General features: G+C 50.0%; 1 protein-coding gene across 3 annotated transcripts; it reads left to right on the forward strand.

Moving 5' to 3' along the window:
* Positions 1-243: 243 nt before the first annotated feature.
* Positions 244-12,032, forward strand: THOP1 (thimet oligopeptidase 1). Of its 3 annotated transcripts, none has more exons than XM_080988561.1 (10): positions 244-674; positions 2,751-2,954; positions 3,691-3,839; positions 6,828-6,935; positions 7,407-7,509; positions 8,097-8,257; positions 8,745-8,880; positions 9,458-9,824; positions 10,778-10,979; positions 11,680-12,032. In XM_080988561.1, the coding sequence occupies exons 1-10, from the start codon at positions 404-406 to the stop codon at positions 11,944-11,946; spliced, it is 1,968 nt and encodes a 655-aa protein (XP_080844687.1). In that variant the 5' UTR covers positions 244-403; the 3' UTR covers positions 11,947-12,032. The 3 variants fall into 3 exon arrangements, with proteins under 3 accessions (XP_080844687.1, XP_080844689.1, XP_080844688.1); XM_080988562.1 differs by lacking the exon at positions 244-674 and adding an exon at positions 796-901; XM_080988563.1 differs by lacking the exon at positions 10,778-10,979 and having other exon boundaries at positions 247-674; positions 11,680-11,865.
* The last annotated feature ends 17 nt before the right edge of the window (positions 12,033-12,049 follow it).

The raw sequence follows: 12,049 nt of genomic DNA on the forward strand, positions 1-12,049 counted from the left end.
ATCACTCGGCACGTTTGACCTTTGTTATCCAACAACGAAACGTTCTCTCTTTCCGTTTCGTAGGTCTATGCTCCCTTTCCAGCAACTGAGGGCGGAAAGCAGGCGAGTCGTTGCTATGGGAGAGCGGTGGATTGTGGGAGCGGGAGGTGGAGCCTGCGCAAAGGCGGAGAAGCTGCCCCCGCCTTTGTCCGCTCCTGGCCCAAAGGGGATGCGGGAATCGAGTCTCTACAAGACGACTTCCGGCTCCCTATTGAAGGAAAGAGGCTTGCGGGCCCCTGAAGGGGCGGCCAGGGAGAGAAGCAGGGCCCCTTCCGCCTGCCACCTTCCTTAAAAAAGAAGAGGCTGCTTGTCCTCATGGTTCTCAAGGAAGGACATATTCCTGCATTGCAGCGGGTTGGACTGGATGACCCTCAGGGTCCCTTCCAATTCTATACGAGATTTTCTCCTTGTGGGGTTTGCAGTGGGGGGAATCTGCTTATGCAAAGCAGGCGACAACCCCCCGCCCTCTGAGTTCGAAGTGGGCGGGGCCGCCTTCCTTGGCCCCGCCCCATCCCATAATCCCCCTGGCTCTCCGCTCCCTCCCCCCCCCGCCTGCCTTTGCTCTGGAAGCCTCCATGTGCTGAGCCGGAGCAGCCGGGCTCGCCGCCCACCGCAGCGGATGGCTCCTCCGACAGGTGATTTGGGGGGTGCAAAGCCGGCGCGGCGGGGCGGCAGCTGCAGTCGGAAGGCCGGGAAGGGGGTCTGGGACGGGGGGGGTTCCCCCATCTTCCCGTTTGGACTTGCCCGGGTGAATTTCAGCCTGACCTGCCAACAAGCTTCCTTCCTTCCACCTCTCTCTCTGTCTTTCCACAATTCGTGCCAAAAAACTTCACCGATTGGATATCTGTCTGCTATGCTTGAGGTGCGCAGGTCGCTGGTTGGCCCCCCGTCCTGGGTTGGGTGGGGTTGGCTGGCACCATCCCTGGCGGAGGAACAGAGGGGCGGGAGGGGAGCAGCCCAGGATCGGCCGGGGCCGGGAGTGGGGAGGGAGCTCTGGGCTTATGCCCGGCACCGCTGAGCCCTTGAGGGGCACCAGATGCCGAGCATGAGCAATGTGCCGACCGCCTAAGAATGTCAGAACCATGTAGCCCAGGTTCCTTTTCTCACAGGGCCAAGCAGATGCCCCCAAAGCAGGATTTGAACACACGAGCGACTTTCCCCTTCCTTGTGTGGTTTCCAGCAACTGGGATTCAGAAGCAACTGGGGAGGCCAGAGCAGAGATATTGTGACTAAGAGCCATTGACAGGGCATGAATTTCTCCAGTCCTCTTTTAAAGCAGTCTAGTTTGCTGGCTGCTGCTGCTTCCTTTGGCAGGGAGTTCCGCAGATCCCCGGCCACTGGCACTCGGAAGCATTGCTGCCTCTGACTGTGGAGGCACGGCAGAGCTATCCTGGCATTGTCCTCTCCATGAATTTGCCTGACCCTGTTTCTAAGCTGTCTAGGCTGGTGGCTGCCTCCTGTGGCGGAGAGTTCGGCAGATTCCCAGCTACTGATATTCAGGATCCTACTAGCCTTGGCCCTTTATTTTCCCATTCCTGCTTGCTTCCTCTCTGCCCCCTTTTTTTTCAAAAAAAAAAATTTGATTTCCAAATTTATAATAAACATAAAAGAAAAGCAATACAATAGACAAACAAACATATATCTTAACTGTCAAAATCCCAATTTAAATAACATTGTTAAGTGACTTCCTCAGATCCCCCCTGTGTTTCCATAATACTCATTTTAGCAGTTTTCCAATATCCACTTTCAAATAGAATTAACTTATTCCATTAATATCTTTCTTTCTTTTCATAATGTTCTCAATCCATAATGTTATACAATCAATCTATTTTACTCCTAGGCCAGTTCAGTACTTACAAGTAGTTCTACTTAAATTATGTTAGAATATCTAGAATCATAGAATCATAGAATCATAGAGCTGGAAGAGACCACAAGGGCCATCGAGTCCAACCCCCTGCCAAGCAGGAAACACCATCAGAGCACTCCTGACATATGGTTGTCAAGCCTCTGCTTAAAGACCTCCAAAGAAGGAGACTCCACCACACTCCTTGGCAGCAAATTCCACTGTCGAACAGCTCTTACTGTCAGGAAGTTCTTCCTAATGTTGAGGTGGAATCTTCTTTCTTGTAGTTTGGATCCATTGCTCCGTGTCCGCTTCTCTGGAGCAGCAGAAAACAACCTTTCTTCCTCCTCTATGTGGCATCCTTTTATATATTTGAACATGGCTATCATATCACCCCTTAACCTCCTCTTCTCCAGGCTAAACATGCCCAGCTCCCTTAGCCGTTCCTCATAAGGCATCGTTTCCAGGCCTTTGACCATTTTGGTTGCCCTCCTCTGGACCCGTTCCAGTTTGTCAGTGTCCTTCTTGAACTGTGGTGCCCAGAACTGGACACAGTACTCCAGGTGAGGTCTGACCAGGGCAGAATACAGTGGCACTATTATTTCCCTTGATCTAGATGCTATACTCCTATTGATGCAGCCCAGATCTAGCCAAATAGTCCTTAAATTTCTTCCATTCTTCTTGATGCTCCTCTTCCTTCTGATCGCGGATTCTTCCAGTTAGGTCAGCCAGCTCCAAAAAGTCCACCAACTTCATCTGCCATTTCTCCACTGTTGGCATTTCCTGTAGCTTCCAATTTTTGGCTAACAAAATTCTTGCTGCAGTTGTGGCATACAAAAAGCCCCCTCTCTGCCCCTTCCCTACCCAGACAGCGCCATGGAGGCTGCAGCCCCCCCGTGCCCGGCCAGCCACCTCCGCTGGGACCTGACGGCCGCACAGATCCAGGACGCTACGGCCAAGCTGATCGAGAAGACCAAGCGTGTGTACGACACGGTGGGTGCCCTGGCGCAGGGCGACATCTCCTACGAGAACACGCTGGGCGCCCTGGCCGCTGTGGAGGTGGAGTACACGGGTGAGTCCAGAAGAAGGAGCATCATTTCCACACAATAGGAATCCTGGAAGCTGTAGTTTGCTGGGAGTGCTAGGAACTTCAGCACTGGGAGAAGCTGCGGTTACTGGGATTCTTTGTTTGGATCTGCCTTATCCAATGCAATTCTTAAGGAGCCAAACCGATGCTAAGGATACAATAACCTTTCAAAAGTGTTTGTGGGAAGGGGTGGGGGGAAGGAAGATTCTTAATAATAATAATAATAATAATAATAATAATAATAGTTAAATTTGTATGCTATTCATCTGTAGATCTCAGGGCAGTTAGGATATATAATTATGTATTGATTTGTGTGTTTTTGCTCTACTTTTTAGTATGTGTATTGTGTTTCTATCTTGTATTTTTATGGTGCAAGCCTCCTGGAGGTAGAATCACAGGGGAATACTGTTGGAAGGGACCCTAGGGGTCATCCAGTCCAACCCCCTGCAATGGAGGAAAACTTTTGCCCAGGCTGGGGCTCGCACCCATGACCCTGAGCTGAAAAGTCTCTTGCTGTATCCTCCTTTTGCTCTATGGATGGAGGACGGGAGACAATAATGAAATGAAATGCACTAGGTTCCAGGGGGCTGGAGCCGTGATACTAAAAGCCGCATTGTTAGTCAAAGTGAGCGTAGCTCTGGGGCACAGGGTGCTCTCTGCATGGTTGGGTAGGGGGCCGAGAGGTTTGCCTGACAGCCACCTTTCCCTCTTCCCCTCCCAGTTCAGCGGAACATGCTAGACTTCCCGCAACACGTGTCTCCCTGCAAGGAGGTTCGTGCGGCCAGCACTGAGGCTGACAAGAAGCTCTCCGAGTTTGACGTGGAGATGAGCATGCGGCGGGACGTTTACCAGCGCATCATCTGGCTGCAGGTCAAAGTGGGGCGGGGAGGGGGTGGGACCGGTGCTAGAACTCCCCCAGGTGCCAGGCGCTTGCCCAGTTGCAACCATGCAGAGGTCTCTGGGCACCAGTTTGGCGACTGACATCTCCCTCTGGCTGGCCTCTCCAGGTTTCTTTTTTTATTTTTATTTTTTATTGAATGTTACAGTATTTTCATCATCAGAATCATTATTTCAAAAACAAAATACATTACAAATCCTCAAACACCCCCCCCCTTGACTTCCCTCAACTTCCTTTTCTGGTTTTTTGGCATATTATATCTCCCTGCTTATTGGTTATTCTTTAAAAATTTTAAAGTAATTATTATTCTCTTATCATTTTAACATCCTATTTCTATTTCATATTTCTTATGTTGATTGCAAGTGTTTAATCAAACCTTGCAAGTGAGTCCATTTCTTTACATTGATTCTGTAAAGTTTATATAAATGGTTCCCAGTCTTTCTTAAAATCTCTATAGTCTTGGTCTTTCCATTAGTTTTGCCATTTCAGTGTATTCCGTCAGTTTCCATTCTTCTTTAGCTGGTATTTCAGCACTTTTCCTTCTTTGTCAGGCTTCCTCAATCTTCCTCCAGATGTTTTTTGGCCTACAACTCCCATGATCCCTAGCTAGCGGGACCAGTGGTCAGGGATGATGGGAATTGTAGTCTCAAAACATATGGAGGGCTGAGGTTGAGGAAGCCTGATCTTTGTGCTAGCAACATCCTAGCCGTAGTTGTAGCATACATGAAAAGTTTTTTCTTCTCTTTCAGCAAATCTTGACCTGAAATGCCTAACAAAAAGGCTTCTGGGTTTTTCACAAAAGTTAGCGTAAACATTTTCTTCAATTCATTATAAATCATTTCCCAATATTTTTAAATTATACAATTCAACCACATATGAAAGAACGTACCCTCTTTTTCTTCACATTTCCAACACTTATTGGGGGAAATCATTAATTGCCTAGCACTTGCAGTTATTGATATTACTGCATGTCCTAGGCAATTATTTCCATGCAACTTTACACACATCTAACTTTCTAAGTAAAACTAAATTGTATTAATTTAACCAACTCATTTTTGTGCTGTCAGGCCTCACAGATGCCTGTTTTGGTATTCAGGCATCTGTATCCTAGAATCCTAGAAGGGACCCCCAGGGGTCATCCAGCCCAACCCCTCACAATGCAGAAATCTCAGCCAAAGCATCCCTGACAGAAGCCACCCAAGCTCTGCTTAGAAACCTCCAAGGAAGGAGAGTCCACCACTCAATCATTTTTTATTAAACTGATTTATATTTGGGCATTAGCCTAAAATATCAGAGTTGCACAAGTCAGGCGTCTTGAGTTTTTCAGCTTTCCAAAAATGAGGGGTGCTAAAAAATTGTAACATGAATTGGGAAATTGAAAGATATTTTTATTCTCCCTTTTCAGAAGGTAAAATGGAAATTCTTTGGTTTCCCGAAAGATGTTTTGGTGCTTCTTCATCTAACCTAGAGTTGCCTAGCTAAATGTTGTCCAATACATAGAAATCGTTAAAAATGACAGCTGAGTCTGGCAGTTATATGGTAGATTATTAAAATTATTTATTATTAGAATTACTTGATTTTACCTGACATTTTTAGAAGGCAAAGAGGATACTTGGTTTTGCTTAGGAAGTAAAATTTGTCTAAAAATGATTGCTGTATATTTGCAGTTATTATGTTTGTTTGTTCTTTTGTGTTCCATGATCTTTTCAGATGGTAAAATGGATGTTCTTTGGTTTTCCAGAAGCAGTTTTGGTGTTTCTTGGTCAACCACAAAAATACAAGCAGATTTGCTCACACCCAAAACCCTGTTTTCTAAAGACCCCTCCCTGAAGAAATTTGCAAAAATTAAGTTTAAATCAGCTTTTCAAATGGAAGCATGAGGACTAGAGTCTTGTTTTATTGTTAGGCTTCAGGCTGCAGCTCAGTTTACAGAAATTAAGTTTTGCCCTACCATGAGCTTTAAAATCTGCAGGTGCATCAAGTGAACTGGGTGTAGGTGTTGCTCTCAGCCCTCGAGGCAGAGCTGGTGTGTGGCAGCAGTGCAGGGTGTGGGCTGTGAACCTGGAAAATCCAGTTTGCCAAGCAGCTCTCCTCTGAAGATCCATCTTCGCCCTTTGGCTGGGTAGGGTCAGAGCTCCTGACCATCTTTTCTCAACCTTATGGAGATGAAATAATAATATTAATAATAATAGCTGTTATTGTTGTAAGCCCTGGCCTATTTTCTGAACTGCTTTAAGTGGTTTAGAGATGAAATAATAACAACAACAATAATTATTATTAGTAATACAGTGGTACCTTGGTTCTCAAACTTAATTCGTTCCAGAAGTCCATTCCAAAACCAAAACATTCCAAAACCAAGGCATGCTTTCCCATAGAAATTAATGCAAAACAATTTAATCCCTTAAAAACAACCCCTAAAACAGCAATTTAACATGAATTTTACTATCTAACGAGACCATTGATCCATAAAATGAAAGCAATAATCAATGTACTGTACTATAAAATAAATAAGACAGTATTGTAGATGATAAAAATGAAAAATAATTTTTTTCTTGCCTGCACTGATGACAGTCATTGTTTGGATGGGAGGCTTTTATCCATTTCTGCAGAGACACAATCGATCAGGAGCTGAACTGGGTTCCGCACAGTCACCAAAACAAATGAACCGAAAAAGCCTCAAAAACAAAAATGCAAAATTAATACCAAAAACAAAAGTGCCAAACTTAATCGAATCGGGAAATCCGTTTGACTTCTCAAATGTCTTAATCCAAACTTAATCCATTCGGGAAACCAAGGCACGGCTTCTGATTGGCACAGGAGCCCCAGAAACAATAGCCGACAGTTGTATCGGATGTTCAGCTTCCGAAAAACGTTCGAAAACCAGAACACTTCCTTCCGGGTTTTTGGAGTTTGAGAACCAAGGTACCACTGTAATTATTTGATTTGTTGCTTCCTTGCAGGAGAAGCTGGAGAACACCTCCTTGAAGCCGGAAGCGAAGCGATACCTTGAGCGCCTGATCAAGCTGGGCCGGCGGAGTGGCCTCCATCTCCCTGAGGAGACGCAGGAGGTGGGAGACATTGCCCGGGGGGGGGGGGAGGCCCTGAGGGTCACCTGGCCTCCCAGGGGCACAGCTGGACTCAAGAGGCAAATCCGTGGCTCCTCTTGGGGAGGCTTGGAAGCGAAGGGAACAGAGCTGGCCGAACGCTGTGATTCCTGCCTTGCAGTGGGTTGGACTGGATGACCCTTGGGGTCCCTTCCAGCCCCCCCATTCTCTCATCCCAGCGGGGCTGCAGGGACGCCCCTGCCAGGTCGAAAGAGGCCTGGGAAGATGATGCGCAGCCTGAGACGAGGGACCCCTTCTTCCTCTCGTGGATTCACGGAGGCCTTTTAGCGAGTAAACTGCCCTGCGTGGATCGTGGGAATACGTGGGATCGGGAACCAGGGGTGAGGGCGGGGGGGGGGGGGAGTTGTTGGGGGGGAAGCCACCTCGGCTCGGGGCCTTTTGCTGCCTCCAACCCCATTTCCCCCTTTCGCCCAGAAAATCAAAGAGATAAAAAAAAGGCTGAGCGTCCTCTGCATCGACTTCAACAAGAACCTCAATGAGGACACGACCGTCCTGCCCTTCTCCCGGGAAGAGCTGGGTAAGGGTGGGGCAAAGCGGGTTGAACTAGATGACCCTTGGGGTTCCCTTCCAACTCTACCTTTCTATGATTCTTCATATCTGGGATAGCTCATTCGGTAGAGCAGGAGACTCTTAATCTTGGGGTTGTGGGTCCAAAACCCACCTTAGGCAGGATTCCTGCCTTGCAGGGGGTTGGGCTGGATGACCCTCAGGGGTCCCTTCCAACTCTCAGCCAAGCCCAATAATTTTCTCAACCGTTCCTCCCAGGTATGCATAGAAATAATTTAAAATACTTGTTGTTAGATTACAGATTAATGTTATTTTGCTTAGAAAGGGTAAATGATTGCCAAGTACTTGCCATTATATTACAGTTTCATTTTGTCATTTATTATTATTATTATTCCTGACCTTTTCAGAGGATACAATCTCCAGAAGCAGATTAAGTGTATAAAAGCATCAGTGCATAGCGTAATAATGAAATAATCCCAGTAACCCAATGGACGCCAGGCACCATGAAGCCTGCAATCCTCGCATGAAACTTGTACAGTTAAAGCGCCTAGTCCTCTGTGAGGCTCACCCCCTGGGTGCCCTTGTACTTCCTTGCAGGGGGTCTTCCTGAGGACTTCCTGAGTTCCCTGGAGAAGACTGAGGAGGGGAACCTGAAAGTGACCCTGAAGTACCCCCACTATTTCCCCCTGATGAAGAAGTGCCACGTTCCAGAGACGCGGAGGCTGGTGGAGAAGCAGTTCAACTCCCGCTGCAAGGAGGTAGGAGGCAGCACAAACCAAACAAATGAACGCCTTTTCTGCTTTCTGCTTGGAGAACGGCTCCCTTTCTCCCTGCATATCTCTGCTGTCACATAAAAACTCAGCAGGGACTCGTTTCAGCAAACTTGCAATTCAAATTTTGTCCCTCGCTCATTAAAAGCCGTCTGAGTTGGTGTCCTGTGGCGGTGAGTTCCGCAGATGGACCCTGTGCCGTTTCGCCCGCCCTGACCCTCCTGGCGTTCCGCTTCCTTGCATGTCACGAGTTCGAGTTTACGATACAGGGAGGAGAACCTCCCTGCACGATTCCATTTTCTTTGTTGAGGGTTTTGCTGCAGCCTCGTGTTTCCTTACATTTCTCAGAATGTCTGTTTCTCCATGTAGTTGATGATAAAGGCCTTTTCTGAAAGGGGGGGAATAAAAGGGGCTCCTTCGCAGTCTCCCCCACTGGCTGCCTCACCGCCTCCCCCCCTCCCTCTGGTTGCCACAGGAGAACTGCCTGATCCTGAAGGAACTGGTGGATCTGCGGGCGAAGAAGGCGGCTCTGCTGGGATTTGAGACGCATGCCGACTTCGTCCTGGAGATGAACATGGCCAAGGACTGCCAGACGGTGGCCTCTTTCCTGGGTAAGGCGTTTCTGCAGATGGTGAGCACATGGCTTCAGCCCCAAAGAAAGCGGGACGGTTGAAGGGTCTCCTAGGACTTCAGAGGTGGAAGGGACCCCAGGGGGTCATCTAGCCCAACCCCCTGCAAGGCAGGAATCTCCGCTAAAGAATCTGTTAAAAACCTCCAAGGAAGGAGAGGTCTTCTAATAGGTGCAAGGAAGTCTCTCCATTGTTTGTGTTTCTTATTTGCGTGTTTAGAAAACCTTTGACTAAAATTCTTTATTAACAATAGTTATTTTTGAAAGCCAGAGGAGGTTCACAAACCCCTCCCCTGCTTTTCTGCTCCGGAGGGCAGGACCCGAACCAACGGATTCAGAAGGTGGTGGACTCTGCTTTGGAGGATTTTAAGCAGCTGTCCATCAGGGATTCTTTTGCTGAGATTCTTGCCTCGCAGGGGGTGGGTCTGGATGCCCCCAGGGGGTCCCCCAACCTTCCATTCTGTGGTTCTTCAGCTGAGCTTCCTGCCCAGCACAGGGTTGGTCTGGATGACCCCCGGGGGACCCTGCAACCCTCCTGCACTCTTCTCCCCCCCTCCCAGATGAGCTGGCAGCCAAGCTGCGCGTGCTGGGCGAGCAGGAGCGGGCCCTGATGCTGTCCCTGAAGCGCCAGGAGTGCGAGCAGCGCGGCCTGCCCTTTGACGGGGGCCTCCATGCCTGGGACCTGCGCTTCTACATGAACCGGGTTCAGGAGACGCTTTACCAGGTGGACCAGAACCTGCTCAAGGAGTTCTTCCCCATGGAGGTGGTGACGGCCGGCCTGCTGGGTATCTACCAGGAGTTGTTGGGGCTCACCTTCCGCCTGGAGGAGGGGGCCCCCGCCTGGCACCCCGACGTCCAGCTCTACGCCGTGCAGGACGCCCACTCCGGCCAGGCCGTCGGGAAGTTCTACCTGGACCTCTACCCAAGGTGAGTCCCGGGGGGTGGAGGGTCAAAGAGCGTGAAGAAGGTCCCAGGTCCAGGGCTTCTAGTCTTCATAGGCCAGCAGCCCATAGAGCCAAAGATGCTGGGTAGACTGCCTCTGCAGCTGGAGGCTCCATAGTAAGAACCCGGGGGCTGGATCAGCCCAGCAGCCCAACATCCTGACCTCACAGCAGCAAAATGCCCCTAGAACCGAGGAATCCAGAGTTGCTGTCTCTGCAGCTGGAGGCTCCAGAAAAGAGCTTTGCTGCTGGACCAGACCCGAAGGGGGCCCAGCCGGCCGGGCCTCCTAGAGGCCAGGTGCCCCCAAAGACCCAGAATTCCAGATCGACTGCCTCTGCAGCTGGAGGCTCCATCAAGGCATCCGACGACTCCAGCCACTGGATCAGGCCCAGAGCACCCTGGTCCCAAAGTAGCCGACCAGATGCCCTCCAAGGGAAGAATTTTGGTTGCTTTGTTAATAGCTAAACAGCAATTGTTTCATCAATGATTTGTAATTGCTTCACTGATGATTTGTTACTTATTTTCTAAGACTTGTGCTGCAGTTAGGATGTTATTTTACACGTTCACCAGTTAATGGTTGTAAAAGGTTAGGGATTCATCAGGATGGGAATTGGCAAAGAAATAAAATCTAGCAATCAGTCCAGAAGCCCCCAAGGGGTCCTGAGCACACCAGCCCTGTCCCCAGCTGCTGTCCCCGCCTTCTGGTTCCCCAGGGCAGAGAGGTTCTGCCATCCCAGGAGGCCTCGCAAGGAAGAGCCTGGCTGCTGCCTCGGGCCAAAGTCCAGCCCTGCTTCCTGTCCTTGCTGGAGTCCAGATAGACTGTCCTTGGCCCCGGAGGCTCCAGCCAGCCCCCAGAGAGTATCAGAAGCACAGCGTGGGAAGGGACCCCCAGCCCAGCCGGCTGCTCTGCCACAGGCTCTCCTTTGTCCCCGGAGCAGGGAGGGGAAGTATGGCCACGCAGCCTGCTTTGGTCTGCAGCCCGGCTGCCTTCTCCCCGACGGCAGCCGCCAGATCTCAGTGGCAGCCATGGTAGCCAACTTCACGAAGCCCACGCAGGACGCGCCTTCGTTGCTGCAGCACGACGAGGTGGAGACCTACTTCCACGAGTTTGGGCACGTCATGCACCAGCTCTGCTCGCAGGTGAGAGGCCAACCCGGGAGCCCTTGGCCCTCGGTCTTCTGGGCTGGAAGATGGGTCCGAGGTCAAGTTGCTGAATTTTCCAACCTTTGAAAATGAGGGGTGCTAGAAAGCAGTGAAGCAACCTGGGATTGGAAAGGTATTTGGGCTAAATTAGTGTGATTTAGTGTTGCCTGTTGGGTAAAACGTGTGAAACAGTGTGTAGGAATCATTAAAAATGATTGCCAAGTATTGAATGGCAGAGGTGGAAGGTACACCACAAGGTCATCTAGTCCAACCCCATGCAGGTACACAAGTATCCATGGCAGGTGGCCCCCCACGGCAGCGTCACATAGTGGTTAGAGTGTCAGACTAGGTCCTGGAAGTGACCAGAGCTCAAATCCCCTGCACTCAGCCATGAAGCCCACTGTGTGACCTCTCAGCCTAGCCTGCCTCACATGGTTGTAGGGATGAAAACAGGACAAAGACTTGGGAGAGACCAGGGTTCGAATTCCCCCACCTTGGTCATGAAGCTTAATGACTAACCTTGGAGTTAGTCAGAGCCTCTCTCTCGGCCCCAACCTGCCTCACAGTGTTGTGGTGTTGATTAAATGAGGCCTGAGTGAGACCAGGGTTCAAATCCTTAGCCAGGAAGCTCACTGGGTAACTTTGAGGACAGTCCTGCAGCCCTTTGCTCATCCCCTTCCTCTCTGCCCCCGGACAGGCGGACTTTGCCATGTTCAGTGGGACCCACGTGGAGAGGGACTTCGTAGAGGCTCCGTCGCAGATGCTGGAGAACTGGGTGTGGGAGAAGGAGCCCCTGCGGCGGATGTCCACACACTACAAGAACGGCGTGCCCATCCCAGACCAGCTGCTGGAGAAGCTCATCAAGTCCCGACAGGCCAACACAGGTAGGCAGCGTCCCCAGGTGGCTGCACGGGAAGGGCAGGAAGGAGCAATAACACCTGCAAAAGCATGCCTGGAATCGTAGCATTGGAGGGGGCCCAGGGGGTCATCCATCCAACCCCCCTGCAAGGCAGGAATATTTCGCCCAACGCAAGATTCAAACCCACAACCCTGAGATTAAGAGGCTC

Source organism: Podarcis pityusensis (assembly GCF_964106645.2).
Source record: "Podarcis pityusensis genome assembly, chromosome: 18".
In the NCBI taxonomy this organism is placed as follows: domain Eukaryota; kingdom Metazoa; phylum Chordata; class Lepidosauria; order Squamata; family Lacertidae; genus Podarcis; species Podarcis pityusensis.

Bases quoted from the DNA above. Each gene is read 5' to 3' on its own strand.
- THOP1 (XM_080988561.1), top strand. From the start codon at position 404: ATGACCCTCAGGGTCCCTTCCAATTCTATACGAGATTTTCTCCTTGTG. The intron at 7,510-8,096 runs GTAAGGGTGGGG...ACTTCCTTGCAG, and splicing joins CTTCTCCCGGGAAGAGCTGG to GGGGTCTTCCTGAGGACTTC. The intron at 8,258-8,744 runs GTAGGAGGCAGC...TGGTTGCCACAG, and splicing joins TCAACTCCCGCTGCAAGGAG to GAGAACTGCCTGATCCTGAA.